General features: G+C 36.8%; 1 protein-coding gene across 3 annotated transcripts in view; it reads right to left on the bottom strand.

Annotated features, from left to right (window-relative positions):
* The window catches only part of GRIP1 (glutamate receptor interacting protein 1), a 461,975-nt gene that overhangs the window by 156,363 nt on the left and 287,025 nt on the right, over nucleotides 1–18,587 (bottom strand). For all 3 annotated transcript variants that reach the window (XM_060112175.1, XM_060112176.1, XM_060112177.1), the window contains exons 6-7: nucleotides 8,185–8,260; nucleotides 5,754–5,899 (exon numbers count right to left, since the gene is read on the bottom strand). In XM_060112175.1, the coding sequence (XP_059968158.1) occupies nucleotides 5,754–5,899; nucleotides 8,185–8,260 (222 nt within the window). The remainder of the gene's footprint in view (nucleotides 1–5,753; nucleotides 5,900–8,184; nucleotides 8,261–18,587) is intronic.

The raw sequence follows: 18,587 nt of genomic DNA, 5'->3' as shown, positions 1-18,587 counted from the left end.
TTTGATAAAGGAGGCAGGAATGTACAGTGGAGAAAGGACAGTCTCTTCAATAAGTGGTGCTGGGAAAACTGGACAGGGACATGTAAAAGTATGAGATTAGATCACTCCCTAACACCATACACAAAAATTAGCTCAAAATGGATTAAAGACCTAAATGTAAGGCCAGACACTATCAAACTCCTAGAGGAAAACATAGGCAGAACACTCTATGACATAAATCACAGCAAGATCCTTTTTGACCCACCTCCTAGAGAAATGGAAATAAAGACAAAAATAAACACATGGGACCTAATGAAACTTCAAAGCTTTTGCACAGCAAAGGAAACCATAAACAAGACCAAAAGACAACCCTCAGAATGGGAGAAAATATTTGCAAATGAAGCAACTGACAAAGGATTAATCTCCAAAATTTATAAGCAGCTCATGCAGCTCAATAGCAAAAAAACAAACAACCCAATCCAAAAATGGGCAGAAGACCTAAATAGACATTTCTCCACAGAAGATATACAGACAGCCAACAAACACATGAAAGGATGCTCAACATCTTTACTCATTAGAGAAATGCAAATCAAAACTACAATGAGATATCATCTCACACCAGTCAGAATGGCCATCATCAAAAAATCTAGAAACAATAAATGCTGGAGAGGGTGTGGAAAAAAGGGAACACTCTTGCACTGCTGGTGGGAATGTGAATTGGTACAGCCACTATGGAGAACAGTATGGAGGTTCCTTAAAAAACTACAAATAGAACTACCATATGACCCAGCAATCCCACTACTGGGCATATACCCTGAGAAAACCATAATTCAAAAAGAGACATGTACCAAAATGTTCATAGCAGCCCTATTTACAATAGCCCGGAGATGGAAACAACCTAAGTGTCCATCATCGGATGAATGGATAAAGAAGATGTGGCACATATATACAATGGAATATTACTCAGCCATAAAAAGAAATGAAATTGAGCTATTTGTAATGAGGTGGATGGACCTAGAGTCTGTCATACAGAGTGAAGTAAGTCAGAAAGAGAAAGACAAATACTGTATGCTGACACATATATATGGAATTTAAGAAAAAAATGTCATCAAGAACATAGGGGTAAGACAGGAATAAAGACACAGACCTACTAGAGCATGGACTTGAGTATATGGGGAGGGGGAAGGGTAAGCTGTGACAAAGTGAAAGAGCGGCATGGACATATATACACTACCAAATGTAAGGTAGATAGCTAGTGGGAAGCAGCCGCATAGCACAGGGAGATCAGCCCGGTTCTTTGTGACCGCCTGGAGGGGTGGGATAGGGAGGGTGGGAGGGAGACGCAAAAGGGAGGGGATATGGGAACATATGTATATGTATAACTGATTAAATTTGTAAAATAAAAATAATAAAAAAAAAAAATAAAATAAAATACTTTATAAAAACAAAACAAACAAAAAAAAAAGATAAATAGCTTTTTACTTTAAAAGTTTAATTATTGAGGATTTTTATATCCCAATGAGCTCGACAGGGTAAATATCATTATTCTTATTTTATACAAGTAAAAGATGATACGAAGAAATGAAATCATTGAGTCTAATATCTAGGGAGGTTGGTAAAAGGAAAGGTTAGTTAATATTTGATGAACAGTAATTCTAATTGAAAGTATCCTATATTCTGATTTTCTAAGGTACCATTTTTACTTCTTTCCACAAATCGTCATTCTCAATTATCTGACCTTATCTATACCTAATCCCATTTTAACCCTGTTTTAGAAAAATAGGATTGAAACAAGCAAGAAGGACATAACAGAGAGAAAGGATAATAATTACAGGGGAATACTGAAAACAATCCAAGTAAGATGATTAGAATAAAGAAGGGTATTGACAAGTGAGAAACCGAGAACAGAGTCTAAAAAAAATAATTGGGAGGCTAGAAATGGAAGGAGAAAGAAAGGAAGACAGAGCATGAGGAACACAGTGGGAGAGAAAAGGCTGAGAGCAAGTAACCAAGTGCAAGAGAGTTGAATGGAAGAGAAGAGAGAAAAAGGAATTTAAAAAGACATAAAAAACCCAAATCAAAGTTTGCTCATTTGCTGTATAAAGTTAGCAAAACTTAGAATAATACAATAAATGTAGTATGCAGATAAATAATTTTCCAAAAATGTGTCTTTTTATGATAATAAGAGCTCTAATACTAAGACATTAAATTCAAAAGTCCTATACTGAAATCTGGTGTGAAACTAGATACAATCAGACTAGCTAGCCCAGATGTCGAGTCCAGTATATTTAACAGCTTAAGGTATGATTTAAAAAATCAGTAGGCATGTGATAGATTCTTTATTAAATAATCCAGGGATATTAGGTAACTTTAGAAAAAATTAATATTTATATCCTAAGAAAAATACTAGATCCAAATTTAAAAGAAAGGAACTTTGATACATCAGAAAGGGCAAATAAACTACTAAGAAGAATTTTTACAAAAAACTGATAAGAACTAATATCCTTAAAATACAAATAGTTACACAAATCAATAAAAAAAAAAAAAACTAAGAGCACCTCCAATAGAAAAATGAATACAGGGCATAAGCAGACAATAGGAGATGAAAATGGCTAGTGTTCATGTGAAAAAACATTTAGTTGTGCTAGAAATTTTTTTAAAAAAGTAAACTAAAATATAAATGCAATTTTTACTTAACAAATCAGATAGATTAAAACCAATACTATTTAATGTTGTATCTGGTGCTCTGTTGAGACAGGTACACTTAAAACATTGCTGGTAGTAATATATTATAAAATAGTATAACCTTTCTGGAGGAAAATTGGAATTATGTATCAAATATTTAAAAAAGAAATATGCCCTTCGACTTAATGAAGTCAGATACACAGCAAAGATTTGGATAAAAGGATATTCATTCCAGTTATCTATAATAGCAGTCTGTTGGGAAATGGTTATATAAATACAGAATTTATTTTTGGGTGTGGTATAAAGTAGATTAATTGAATTTTTTCCCATGTGGCTAACTAATTGACCCAGTATCATTTACTGACTAGCTCAACCATTCCCCACTGATGTAAGACTACACCTCTGCTTACATATCTGTAGTGGTCTGTGGCATTCGATTCTCTTCCACTGGGTTCTTTATTACCTCATGTAAATATTACATAGACTTAATGGCACAATTTTAGAATGAGTCTTGATATTGGGTAGAACAAGTTTCTCTGCTTTCATATTGTTTCAAAAACATTTTGGCTGTTTTCCCTCCCACTTTTCTTACTCCGTATACGTTTTAGAAACAGCTTATTGAAGTCCTCCAAAGATCCTTCTGGGATTCTGAATAGAATTTATGGATGCATTTGAAAGAAATGATGTATTTTAGATATGAAGACTTCCCACCCAAGTTCATGATGTAGGTCTTCATTTATTTAAGTATTCTTTATGTATATGCATATCTGTATCTATATCAATATCTATATCTAATGGGAAGATACAACTTTTGTTGTATTTATTCCTTATAGGAACCTTATTATTTTATTGTTATTATAAATGGTATATTAAAAATTAACTTTCTGGTTTTAGCTGGTATATAGAAATGTAACTGATTTTTGTATACTGATCTTATATCTAGCAACTTAGAGAAACTTTTAATGAGTTTCCTTCCTGATGGCACTTTCCCCTATATTAGGGGGATATCTGAGAACTCTGAGGTATGAAAACTGTCAGGCATGATTCAGAATGTGAATGTGAGTAGGGAAGGAAGACAGGTGAGTCATCCTCTCTCCTCCTGACTCTGGTAATAATGAAATATGGAGGGCTCTCGTCTGAAATGGTGCCCATCCCCAGGTGGGGAGCCCTTGTCTCTCTGAGGTGGGCTGCTCAGAACTTACAAACTGTTGCTGTATTTAGTTTGGGAACTGGTTCCTTCTCATCCTTCAGGTTTTAGCCTACCTGTCACCTCTTCACTGACTCCTGATTGGCATCTGTCAACCCTCACCTGTGCCTGCCCTTATTCCCTATTACAGAATCCAGTTCATGCCTTTCATGGTAGGTAATGATCACTTTCTGAGTGTTTATTTGTTTGGTCATGTTCCTGTTTACTGTCTCTCCTCCTTGTCAATTGCAAACTTCATAAGAGCAGAGACCAGGTCTGTTTTGTATATTTCTGTACTCTTGGTACCTGTCACTTAGCTTAAATATTAAAAAAATATATTTGTAGACTGAATGAGTTAAATATGTCAAATATCTGCTTCAATTTTTTTTTGTTTTTTTTTGTGGTACGTGGGCCTCTCACTGTTGTGGCCTCTCCCATTGCAGAGCACAGGCTCCGGATGCGCAGGCTCAGCGGCCATGGCTCATGGGCCCAGCTGCTCCGCGGCATGTGGGATCTTTCCGGACCGGGGCACGAACCCGCATCCCCTGAATCGGCAGGTGGACTCCCAACCACTGCGCCACCAGGGAAGCCCTGCTTCAATTTTTATGTTAATAATTAATTGGATCGTCAGTTAAAATATATCTTACTTGTATAATTTTATTTTATCTTCCTAACTGCCTTTTAAAATAGGCACTGCTGATCTCCATGTGACAAATGAGGTAATTAAGGCACAGGGAAATAAGTAACATGGTCCAAACTAATAGCTAGAAATCAGTAGGATTGAAAACAGAACCCAAATCATCTAACTCAAAAGCCACACAAAACAATAAAAAAGAGAAAGAAAAAAGGGAGAAAGAGAAGACAAGAGAAAGGAAGAATAGAGGGAGGAAAGTTCATTCATTCCTGACCTTTCCATCTTAAGGGCATATCATACCACTTATTCTGCTAAGAACTCCTTAACTCACACTTTAAGTCTTTTAGTAAGCCTCATACCTCTCAAACACATTTCAGGCCAGTAGACAGATTAAGAATACGTTCAAGCAACACTGTTCTACGTGAATCATATAGAGCGGGAAATAAAGGAGTTTGCAGTTACAGAATAAGTGTTTTTTTCTTGGCTACATTTTACCAGGACAAAACTTGCTGGTAAAGTCAGGCACACAATCAAGTCTGATAATTGTAAGAAGTATTTACAACATGATTTAAGTTTCAATTTCAGGTTCCAATTCATTCTCTCATAATTTATCTGCCTTAGTCAACTTTACACAAAACTTTGGCTCTCTCTTCACATTGAAAAGCCACGTGTGAATATCTTTCCAGTTGTACTACAGTTGAGAGGGTAGAAACAGAATTACTTTCTATTGGAATCATATTTCAAGAAAGAATATTGTACTCAACTTTCATTTTAATCAATGATACTATTTGTCCCCTTTCCTTTCTTTGTCTCTAAGTCTGATGATAAAATGGTAATTTCCATTAATTCTGATCAGCTGGCTTCACTCTGTGTTGTAACAAGAAGGAAAGGAATCCCCTACTGTTTCCAGTCTCTATGTAGTAAAAGAAAAAGTACTAGCCCCTAAGTTAATAATACCACTTTTGTGATTTGGAGGGGGAAAACACTTTCCTGCCAAAGCGTAATCCATGTATAAGAGCTGATTGCTAGGTGAAACACACTGACAGAATGAGATGTTATCATAGACTCTATCAACACAAGAATTCAAAATCGCTGAGAAGTACTTCTCACCTCTTTCTGAACTCAAACAGAGTAATATGGTATTGATGAAATTCTGTCTGCTACAGGAGGACACAACAGTTCACTCTTAATCCAAAGTGGTTTATCAGGGATGGACAGTGACAGGATGTAGAGCTTAGTTAGAGATCCCAACCTCAGGATCCGACATACCCATGACCGAGACATCATATTCGATCAGCAGCGTCGCTTCTTGTCCACACTGTTTGAGAATACTCATGGCCTCAGCATGTGTGGTTCCAAGAAGCCGAATTCCATCCACACTGAGCAACCTATCACCAGGTTTGATTGTGCCCTCTCTGAAGGGAGAATAAAGAAATGGTCATTAATTTAGCATCATGGGGCTTAGCATTAATAGTCACTTAGCCAAAGAGGCTCTTCCACACACATTCTACCATCTATCCCATTTGCATTTCCTTTTAAGCATCAAGTGTGACATTAAGAGAGTAAAGAGGTAACCCTGACCAGAAAGTTGCTGCAATATGAAAATCAGTAATAAGAAAATAACCACACATTAGCAAATAACCAGGTCACCCACGATGAACTCTTGGGGTGTAAAAGTAATAAAGGCACACTTTCTCTTTTCTAGGTTTTTGCCAAAATGTCTCAAATTGATTTATTAGAGCCCAGGAAATAGCACTCACCTATTTTCCCAAAGCCAGGTGAGCAGAAAAGTCTGTTGATTTCATTCAATTTATCACCAGTGAACCCAAGCTGGATAGGGAATGCTGGTGAAAAATTTCCCTAGTCTGTCCATTTTCCTACTGATTTATAAGGCCATTTGACGATCATTAAATCGATTCAGTCTCACATTCAATGGAAAAGGCCGGCAAATACTATTCTCCCTTCTGTGGCCATAGACACTCAAGGCACTGGGAGAAGATGCCTCAGGATAGTAATGACACCATTAAAATGTAGCCAGAGAGGCTACCAGGTTATAACCCTCCTGCCTCAGGGAGGGTCAATGAAGATAAGAAAATCAGATGCAGGGATTACAAGTTTAGGATTTGGAAAGAATAAAAATGCTGTCTTAAATATCTTTCACCCAGCAACTCTCTATGTATTTTGACTCTATATTTTTATCTTAAATTCTTAGATGTCCTTTAGTCCTCCATTAATTTGGTAATACATTGCTCACAAACTAGTAGCCTGCTCCTGACATTTCTGTCAACTCCAACTCTAAAATGTTACTAAGAAATAGAAATATTCTCATTTGCTTCAGGAAGAATAATTCACAAGAAAAGGCAGGAGAAGGAAAAAAAAACCAGCAAAATTTCCTTGGAAATTTTGACTTTGTATTATCCTCTGCAAAGGCAAATATACTTTAGTGCAGAGGAGAATCCAGCATCTTCATATTTTCTCATTTTATATTAAACATTGACTTAAAAAAACAAACGGAGCTAACAGTATGAGCTTTGAAGGAAAATAAACCTGAATTTCTATCCTAGCTGGCAAGTCATTTAACCGTACTGGGCCTCAGTTTTGTCACCTGTAAATCTGGATAAAAATACCTGATTTAGTGGGTGGTTGTGAAGATAAAATAAGATAATGTCTGCCAAGTACTGAGCACAGTTCCTGGCCCATGGTGGTCACTCAACAAGCAGTATTTATTATTATTATTACTATTTTGAGTGCTTAAGAAAAGTTTTTAAAAATCCATCCTTGGCTGAAACATAGTGCAGAGTCAGGGGTAATCAGTGCGTTTTCCTCCTCTCCTTCAACTATATCTAGTGGCAGGCATTGTGTTCCCTACCGTTATGGAGCAGACTTTCGCTGTGGGAAATTAATACAAAGATAAGCATCTCTTGAGACATCTAAGTTGTCAGTTTACTTGGGACCCCCAAGGTTTATTGTAGGAAAGCTGAAGGAGCTTCTTTCAGATCTTCAAATTAGCCAGGAAGAGAATGCTCTAAACACTAACACTGACAATATTCCTTCCCTTTTACTAAAAGTCACTTCTATTCTGACATACATAATCATCATCAAAGGGTGATAATCATGATAATGACGTTGGCAATAGTAAGAGTCCGAGAACACCACCATCTGTCTTTTCAAGTTAGGATATTACCAATTGGAGAGGATGCATTTCAAGGACCTGCTGTTAAAGGGCCAGCTGCCTTTTATTTTTATAATTAATTTTTATTGGAGTATAGTTGCTTTACAATGTTGTGTCAGTTTCTACTGTACAGCAAAGTGAATCAGCTATACATATATATATATATATCTCCCCTCTTTTTTGGATTTCCTTCCAGTATGAAAGGCCTCCTGCAAGGCACCACAAATCTCTGATCTTTGATAAAACAAAAAACCTTGAAAGGTACGCATTATCATCTACATTTTACAGTTGGAGGGAACTGAGCTTAGAACTGTTAAGTCATTTGCCAAAAACATAGGGTAGCAAGCATTGAATCTGGAGTCAAACTTTCTTCTGATTCTGCAGCCTGAATTCTTTGTTTTTCACATTCCAACATATTTACTTAATACCTATCTGTTACTATGAAATTTCTAATTCATCAACTTCTATGCCAAAGTCCCCAGCTTTATTTAATCTATTTGGATAGTGACACAGAAAGATGAAGTTTACCTGTCAGCAGGCCCTCCAGGACGAACACATGTTATTACAACCGGACGAGATTTATTTCTATCATCATGTGCTCCCCCTAGCAAAGAAAAGGAATACGGCTCACAAAATGCTCTCATTGCTGCCATTAAAAAATTCACTTACAAAATGCCAGCTGAGAAACCGAAACAAATTTTATTGTTGTATGGAGGAATACATATAATGTTTCCTTCTGGCACATAATAGACTTAAAAATCTTATTCATTTTATATAGAATATATTGTTGAAGTCAACATTTCTGCTCCTCTCAATAAATATATGGCTGTAATCGGGGTGAGATACAAAATGTTTAACAACTACTGTGATAAGAGCATCAAATAATTATAAATACTAGCCCAATTAGAACAGCTGCTGGTTATAAACAAAGTGTAGGTGGGCATATTTGGTGTCAATCAACCTGGGCTGTTATACTGGTGAGTCTACAACCTGACATGAAGCAAAAACTAAAGGAAAAAAAAATCCAAATATTAAAAAAAGAAAAATTCAAGTGGCTGAAGTGGCCTCCATTAAAAACGGGGTGTTCAAAATATTTGTGCATTCTAAAAGCACTACATATTTAGTACCGACCACATTTTTTTTAACGTTTTTATTGGAGTATAATTGCTTTACAGTGGTGTGTTAGTTTCTGCTTTATAACAGAGTGAATCAGTTATACATATATATATATATATATATATAGATATCCCCATATCGCTTCCCTCTTGTGTCTCCCTCCCACCCTCCCTATCCCACCCCTCTAGGTGGTCACAAAGCACCGAGCTGATCGCCCTGTGCTATGTGGCTGCTTCCACTAGCTATCTTTTTTACATTTGGTAGTGTACATCTGTCCATATATACACTACCACTCTCTCACTTTGTCCCAGCTTACCCTTCCACCTCCCTGTGTCCTCAAGTCCATTCTCTAGTAGGTCTGCGTCTTTATTCCCATCTTGCCCCTAGGTTCTTCAAGACCGTTTTTTTTTTTTTTTTTTTTTTTTTAGATTCCATATATATGTGTTAGCATACGGTATTTGTTTTTCTCTTTCTGACTTACTTCACTCTGTATGACAGACTCTAGGTCCATCCACCTCACTACAAATAACTCAATTTCGTTTCTTTTTATGGCTGAGTAATATTCCATTGTGTATATGTGCCACACCTTCTTTATCCATTCATCTGTCAATGGACACTTAGGTTGCTTCCATGTCCTGGCTATTGTAAATAGAGCTGCACTGAACATTGTAGTATCCCCCACATTTGATGTGGGTTTTTAAAAAATATAAATAAATAAATTTATTTATTTATTTTTAGCTGCATTGGGTCTTCATTGCTGTGTGTGGGCTTTCTCTAGTTGAGGTGAGCTGGGGTGACTCTTTGTGGTGGTGCGTGGTCTTCTCATCGCAGTGGCTTCTCTTGTTGCGGAGCATGGACTCTAGGCGTGTGGGCTTCAGTAGTTGTGGCACATGGGCTCAGTAGTTGTGGCTCGCAGGCTCTGGAGCGCAGGCTCAGTAGTTGTGGCGCATGGGCTTAGTTGTTCCGTGGCATGTGGGATCTTCCCAGACTAGGGCTCGAACCCATGTCCCCTGCATTGGCAGGTGGATTCTTAACTACTGTGCCACCAGGGAAGTCCCTGATGTGTTTTGATGTTACATTTTACATCTTTTTATTTTGTATCCCTTAACAAATTTTTGTAGTTATAGCTAATTTTACTACTTCTGTCTTTTAACCTTCATACTAACTTTATAAGTTGTTGATCCACTACCTTTACCATATATTTGACTTTACCAGTGAGATTTTTTCTTTCATATATTTTCTTATTTATATTTAGGGCCATTTCTTCTCAGCTTAAAGATGTCCCTAAAGGGACATTTCTTGTAAGGCCAGTTTAGTGGTAATGAACTACTTTTGCTTTGCTTGTCTGGAAAACTCTTTATCTCTCCTTCAATTCTGAAAGTTAACCTTGCCAGGTAGAGTATTCTTGGAAGTTTTTTCCTTTTAGCACCTTGAATATATCATGTCACTCCCTTCTGGCCTGCAAATTTTCTGCGGAAAAATCAGTTGATAGTCTTATGGGAGTTCCCTTGTATATTATGAGTTGTCTTTCTCTTTCTGCTTTGAGTCTCTTTATATTTAACTTTTGACAGTTTAATTATAATGTGTCTTGGTATGGATCTCTTTGGGCTCATCTTGTTTGGGATTCTCTGTGCTTCCCAAACCTGGATGTCTATTTCCTTCCCCAGGTTAGAAATGTTTTCAGCCATTATTTCTTCAAATAAGTTTTCTGCCCCTTTCTCTCTCTCTCTTCTCTTTCTGGGACCCTTATAAAGTGAATGCTAGTATGCTACATGTTGTCCCACAAGTCCCTTAAGTTATTCTCATTTTTAAAAATTCTTTTTTCTTTTAGCCATTCTGTTTGGATGATTTCTACTACCTTGTCTTCCAGGTCACTGATCTGTTCTTCTGTTTCAACTAGTTTGCTATTGAATCCCTCTAGTGTATTTTTCAGTTCAGTTATTGTATTCTTCAGCTTTATGACTTCTGTTTGGTTCTTTCTTTTGTGTTCTCTTTGTTGAAGGCCTCACTGTGTTCTTCATTCTTCTCCTGAGTTGGGTGAGCATCTTTATGACCATTACTTTGAACTCTTTATCAGGTAAATTACTTATCTCCATTTCATTAGGTTTTTTTTTTTTTCCTGAAGTTTTATCTTGTTCCTTTATTTGGAACATTTTCTTCTGTTTCCTCATTTTGTTTGACTCTCTGTGTTTGTTTTGATGTATTATGCAAAACAGCCATCTCTCAGTCTTCAAAGATTGTCCCAGTCTCGATGTGGCCCCTTCATAATTTCTGGGGGAGTAGGAATTCAGCTGTTTCTGGGGTTATTTTCAGAGTAAACTGTTTTATGTGTAGCTGTATGTTTGTTGTGTCTGTGGGAGGAACTGAATTCAGGATCTTCCTACCCAGCCATCTTGAACCACCCTCTGTTCATTTCCACTTTCTTAACTATTGTTTGCGTGACCTGATTTCCTCATACATCACCATCCTGGCTGCCCATCTGGATGGTCTCTAGTTTGCCAGTATTTGATAAATATGAATGTTACCATCATATGACATATTTTTGGGGTTTTTTTTTGAATTTTATTTTAGTTTTTATAAAGCATGTTCTTATTAGTTATCTATTTTACACATATTAGTGTGTATATGTCAATCCCAATTCATCCCAACACCGTCACCGCCCACACCCCCCGCTTTCCCCCTTTGGTGTCCATACGTTTGTTCTCTACATCTGTGTCTCTATTTCCGCCTTGCAAACTGGTTCATCTGTACCATTTCTCTAGATTCCATTAATATACAATAATATACAATATTTGTTTTTCTCTTTCTGACTGACTTCAGTCTGTATGACAGTCTCTAGGTCCATCCACGTATCTATAAATGACCCAATTTCGTTCCTTTTTATGGCTAATATTCCATTGTATATATGTACCACATCTCCTTTATCCATTCATCTGTCGATGGGCATCTAGGTTGCTTCTATGACCTGGCTATTGTAAATAGTGCTGCAATGAACATTGGGGTGCATGTGTCTTTTTGAATTATGGATTTCTCTGGGTATATGCCCAGTAGTGGGATTGCTGGGTCATATGGTAGGTCTATTTTTAGTTTTTTAAGGAACCTCCATGCTGTTCTCCATAGTGGCTGTATCAATTTACATTCCCACCAACAGTGCAAGAGGGTTCCCTTTTCTCCACACCCTCTCTAGCATTTATTGTTTGTAGATTTTCTGATGATGCCCATTCTCACTGGTTTGAGGTGATACCTCATTGTAGTTTTGATATGCATTTCTCTAATAATTGGTGATGTTGAGCAGCTTTTCATGTACCTCTTGGCCATCTGCATGTCTTCTTTGGAGAAACGTCTATTTAGGTCTTCTGCCCATTTTTTGATTGGGTTGTTTGTTTTTTTAATATTGAGCTGCATGAGCTGTTTATATATTTTGGAGATTAATCCTTTCTCCATTGATTCATTTGCAAATATTTTCTCCCATTGTGAGGGGTGTCTTTTCATCTTATTTATGGTTTCCCTTGCTGTGCAAAAGCTTTTAAGTTTCATTAGGTACCATTTGTTTATTTTTGTTTTTATTTCCATTACTCTAGGAGATGGGTCAAAAAAGATCTTGCTGTGATTTATGTCAATAGGAGGTTCTTCCTATGTTTTCCTCTAAGAGTTTTATAGTGTTCAGTCTTACATTTAGGTCTTTAATTCATGTTGAGTTTATATTTGTGTATGGTGTTAGGGAGTGTTCTAATTTCATTCTTTTACATGTAGCTGTCCAGTTTTCCCAGCACCACTTATTGAAGAGACAGTCTTTTCTCCATTGTATATCCTTGCCTCCTTTGTCATACATTAGTTCACCATAGGTGTGTGGGTTTATCTCTGGGCTTTGTATGCTGTTCCATTGATCTATCTTTCTGTTTTTGTGCCAGTACCATATTGTCTTGATTACTGTAGCTTCGTAGTATAGTCTGAAGGCAGGGCATCTGATTCCTCCAGCTCCATTTTTTTCCCCTCAAGATTGCTTTGGCTATTTGAGGTCTTTTGTGTCTCCATACAAATTTTAAGATTTTTTGTTCTAGTTCTATAAAAAATGCCATTGGTAATTTGATAGGGATTGCATTGAATCTGTAGATTGCTTTGGGTACTATAGGCATTTTCACAATGTTGATTCTTCCAGTCTAAGAACATGGTATATCTCTGCATCTGTTTGTGTCATCTTTGATTTCTTTCATCAGTATCTTAGAGTTTTCTGAGTACAGGTCTTTTACCTCCTTAGGTAGGTTTATTCCTAGGTATTTTATTCTTTTTGTTGCAATGGTGAATGAGATTGTTTCCTTAATTTCTCTTTCTGATGTTTCATTGTTAGTGTACAGAAATGCAAGAGATTTCTGTGCATTAATTTTGTGTCTTTCAACTTTACCAAATTCATTGATTAGCTCTAGTAGTTTTCTGGTGGCATCTTTAGGATTATCTATGTATAGTATCATGTCGTTTGCATGCAGACAGTGACAGTTTTACTTCTTCTTTTCCAAATATGTATTCCTTGTATTTATTTTTCTTGTCTAATTGCCATGGCTAGGACTTCCAAAACTATGTTGAATAATAGTGGCGAGAGTGGACATCCTTGTCTTGTTCCTGATGTTAGTGGAAATGGTTTCAGTTTTTCATCGAGAATGATGTTTGCTGTGGGTTTGTCGTATACGGTCTTTATTATGTTGAGGTAGGTTCCTTCTGTGCCCATTTTCTGGAGAATTTTTATCATAAACGGGTGTTGAATTTTGTCAAAAGCTTTTCCTGCATATATTGAGATGATCATGTGGTTTTTTATTCTTCAATTTGTTAATATGATATTTCACATTGATTGATTTGTGTATATTGGAGAATCCTTGCATCCCTGGGATAAATCCCACTTGATCATGGTGTATGATCCTTTTAATGTGTTGTTGGATTTTGTTTGCTGGTATTTTGTTAAGGATTTTTGCATCTATATTCATCAGTGATATTGGTCTGTAATTTTCTTTCTTTTGTAGTATCTTTTTATGGTTTTGGAATCTGGGTGATGGTGGCATTGCAGAATGAATTTGGGAGTGTTTCCTCCTCTGCAATTTTTTGGAAGAGTTTGCGAAGGATGGGTGTTAGCTCTTTTCTAAATGTTTGATAGAATTCACCTGTGAAGGCATCTGGTAGTGGACTTTTGTTTGTTGGAAGATTTTTTTAAAAAAATTATTCATTTAATTAACCAATTAATTTATTTTTGGCTGCACTGAGTCTTTGTTGCTGTGCGCAGGCTTTCTCTAGTTGCAATGAGTGGGTGCTACCCTTCGTTGTGGTGTGCAGGCTTCTCATTGCAGTGGCATCTCTTGTTGCAGAGCACGGGCTCTCGGCGCATGGGCTTCAGTAGTTGTGGCATGTGGGCTCAGTAATTGTGGCTCGTGGGCTTCAGAATGCAGGCTCAGTAGTTGTGGCGTATGGGCTTAGTTGCTCTGTGGCATGTGGGATCTTCCCAAACCATGGCTCAAACCCCTGTCTCCTGCATTGGCAGGCGGATTCTTAATCACTGCACCACCAGGGAAGCTGTTGGAAGATTTTTAATTACAGTTTCAATTTCATTACTTGTGATTGGCCTGTTCATATTTTCTACTTCTTCCTGGTTCAGTCTAGGAAGGTTACACCTTTCTAAGAATTTATCCATTTCTTCCAGGTTGTCCATTTTATTGGCATACAGTTGCTTGCAGTCATCTCATGATGCTTTGTATTTCTGCAGTGTCCATTGTAACATCTCCTTTTTCATTTCTAATTTTATTGATTGGAGTCTTCTCCCTCTTTTTCTTGATGAGCCTGGCTAAAGGTTTATCAATTTTGTTTATCTTCTCAAAGAACCAGCTTTTAGTTTTATTGATCTTTGCTTCTATTTCATTTATTTCTGCTCTCATCTTTACGATTTCTTTCCTTCTATTAACTTTGGGTTTTGTTTGTTCTTCTTTCTCTAGTTCATCTAGGTGTAAGGTTACAATGTTTATTTGAGATGTTTCTTGTTTCTTGAGGTAGGATTGTATTGCTACAAACTTCTCTCTTAGAACTGCTTTTGCTGCATCCCATAGGTTTTGGATCATTGTGTTTTCATATTCATTTGTCTCTAGGAATTTTTTGATTTCCTCATTGATTTCTTCAATGATCTCTTGGTTATTCAGTAACATATTGTTTAGCCTCCATGTGTTTGTGATTTTTACGTGTTTTTCCCTGTAATTTATTTCTAATCTCATAGCATTGTGATCAGAAAAGATGCTTGATATGATTTTAATTTTCTTAAATTTACCAAGGCTTGATTTGTGACCCAAGATGTGATCTATCCTGGAGAATGTTCTGTGTACACTTGAGAAGAAAGTGTAATCTGCTGTTTTTGGATTGAATGTACTATAAATATCAATTAGATCTATCTGATCTGTTGTGTCATTTAAAGCTTGTGTTTCCTTATTAATTTTCTGTCTGGATGATCTGTGTTTTGGTGTAAGTGAGATGTTAAAGTCCCCCACTATCACTGTGTTACTGTCAACTTCCTCTTTTATAGCTGTTAGCATTTGCCTAATGTATTGAGATGCTCCTATGTTGGGTGCATATTTATTTAGAATTGTTATATCTTCTTCTTGGATTGATCCCTTATTCATTATGTAGTGTCCTTCCTTGTCTCTTGTAACATTCTTTATTTTAAAGTATATTTCATCTGATAAGAGTACTGATACTCCAGCTTTGTTTGATTTCAATTTGCATGGACTATCTTTTTCCATCCCCTCACTTTCAGTCTGTATGTGTCCCTAGGTCTGAAGTGGGTCTCTTGTAGACAACACACATACAGGTCTTGTTTTCATATCCATTGAGCAAGCCTGTGTCTTTTGGTTGGAGCATTTAATCCATTCACATTTAAGGTAATTATCGATATGTATGTTCCTATTACCATTATCTTAATTGTTATGGGTTTGTTTTTGTAGGTCCTTTTCTTCTCTTGTGTTTCCCACTTAGAGAAGTTCCTTTAGCATTTGTTGTAGAGCTGGTTTGGTGCTGTTGAATCCTCTTAGCTTTTGCTTGTCTGTAAAGCTTTTGATTTCTTCATAGAATCTGAATGAGATCCTTGCTGGCTAGAGTAATCTTCGTTGTAGGTTCTTCCCTTTCATCACTTTAAATATATCATGCCACTCCCTCCTAGCTTGTAGAGTTTCTGCTGAGAAATCAGCTGTTAACCTTATGGGAGTTCCGTTGTATGTTATTTGTTGTTTTTCCCTTGTTGATTTTAATAATTGTTGTTTGTCTTTAATTTTTGTCAATTTGATTACTATGTGTCTCAGTGTGTTTCTCCTTGGGTTTATCCTGTATGGGACTCTCTCTGTGCTTCCTGGACTTGGGTGGCTATTTCCTTTCCCATGTTAGGGAAGTTTTCAACTATAATGTCTTCAAATATTTTCTCAGGTCCTTTCTCTCTCTCTTCTCCTTCTGGGACCCCTATAATGCAAATGTTGGTGCACTTAATGTTGTCCCAGAGCTCTCTTAGCTTGTCTTCATTTCTTTTCATTCGTTTTTTCTTTAGTCTGTTGCACGGCAGTGAATTCCACCATTCTGTCTTCCAGGTCACTTATCTGTTCTTCTGCATCAGTTATTCTGCTACTGGTTCCTTCTAGTGTACTTTTCATTTCAGTTATTGTATTATTCATCTCTGTTTGTTTGTTCTTTAATTCTTCTAGGTCTTTGTTAAACATTTCTTGCATCTTCTTGATCTCTGTCTCCATTCTTTTTCCAAGGTCCTGGATCTCTTCACTATCATTGTTCTGAATTCTTTTTCTGGTAGGTTGCCTATCTCCACTTCATTTCATTGTTTTTCTCAGATTTTATCTTGTTCCTTCATCTGGTACATAGCCCTCTGCCTTTTCATTTTGTCTATACTTCTGTGAATGTGGTTTTAATTCCACAGGCTGCAGGACTGTAATTCTTCTTGCTTCTGCTGTGTACCCTCTCACCATCATGTAACATTTAATGTTTGTCTTGTAGAACAGAGTGCCAGTTCCCAAATTTGGCACTGGTAAAGAGGTCAGCTTAAAGAACCTAGCCTAAGAGAAACTTTAAAAGGCATTCACTGTTCTTGATGAAAGCAAATGCTTCCTTTATGTTCATTGCTATTACAAGAGATTCATTCAGTCTGGTTGATTGGTAAAAGCTCTATTTCAGTATTTTATTTCTTTCAATCAATTTGATGGCTTCTTTTAAAATTCTTCCTTAATTAAAAAAGAAAATTCCGAATTTTTTCAGAAAAATTTTTTTAATGAAAATCATGACAATAAGTTACAGCACATGTTTAATCATATTAACATAAATACCATTATGTAACTTCTTTTTTGCAAGGTGATCATAAAAAGATAGGTGTATTTTCCCCTGAGGGCTATTGATTTAGAAGAGGAAAGGGGGGCTTCCCTGGTGGCGCAGTGGTTGAGAGTCCGCCTGACAATGCAGGGGACACGGGTTCATACCCCGGTCTGGTAGGATCCCACATGCTGCAGAGTGGCTGGGCCCGTGAGCCATGGCCGCTGAGCCTGCATGTCCGGACCCTGTGCTCCGCAACAGGAGAGGCCACAGCAGTGAAAGCCCCGTGTACCGCAAAAAAAAAAAAAAAAAAAAAAAAAAGAAGAGGAAAGGGGCTGAAGACAGCAAGAAAACTTTCCACTATTTTGATTTGGAGGTCCAAATACAAGTATATAACAGTGAATACATGTTAAAGTGTGAGAGAGAGAACTCTAAATTTATTGGTATGTGACATTATGTCATTATTTGAAATAATGAGCCAAGTTTAGTTTGTGCTTCACTTACGTTCTAGATGTTTGGAGCTGTAAAGCATAATAAAGACCACTCAGAGACCAGTGGTATTTTCAATCCTGGTTGCCCATTAACATGACCCACCTGGCATGCTATTAGAATAATATCAATGCTAGGGACACAATGCAGACCAAATCTGAATATTGGGCTCCATATGTTAAATGAGTACACATACCTACAATTTTATAGTTGAGAATGACTAGAGAAATTTCCTCATCCAAAGTGAAAAGCAAATTAGTGGCAGAGTGATTTTTCCTTTTTTAAAAAATTTATCATAATTTTATTCATCTATTTAAAAATTTCTTTTATTGGAGTATAGTTGATTTACAATGTTGTGTTAGTTTCTGCTCTACAGCAAAGTATCTCCACTCCTTTTTAGATACTCTTTCCAAATAGGTCATTACAGAGTATTAAGTAGAGTCCCCTGTGCTCTACAGTAGGTCCTTATTAGTTATCCATTTTATATATAGTGTGTATATGTTAATCCCAATCTCCCAATTTATCCCTCCCTCCCTTCCCCCCCAGTAATCATAAGTTTGTTTTCTACATCTGTGACTCTCTTTCTGTTTTATAAATAAGTTCATTGATTTTTCCTGTTAACCTAAACCATCTTCTGGCTTGGTGGCAAAGGAATTAAGGGAAATTTAACTCTCCGTGATTTAGGCCAGAACATCATTTTTCATTTTATGGGTACAAGTTTCTATTGTTTGGGCAGTGAAGGTGTTTGGATCTGTGACATATAGCATTAGAAACGTAATTCCATTCATCAGCTAAAAGCCTGGTTTTTTGTTAAAAGATCCATCCTAATTGGGTACGAAGAAATTCTCCAGCACTAAATGAATATGCTTCATCTGCAATATCTTCCCCTCCCTCCTCCCTGAATGTCCTGGTATTCCCCATTGATCTAAGTTAAGCTCAAATCCCATCTATGCCATAATGTTTTACCTGCCATGATAGCATTTATCCACAGTACTTTC

Source organism: Mesoplodon densirostris, chromosome 11 (assembly GCF_025265405.1).
Source record: "Mesoplodon densirostris isolate mMesDen1 chromosome 11, mMesDen1 primary haplotype, whole genome shotgun sequence".
NCBI lineage: Eukaryota > Metazoa > Chordata > Mammalia > Artiodactyla > Ziphiidae > Mesoplodon > Mesoplodon densirostris.
This window is presented reverse-complemented; position numbering and strand designations above follow the sequence as displayed.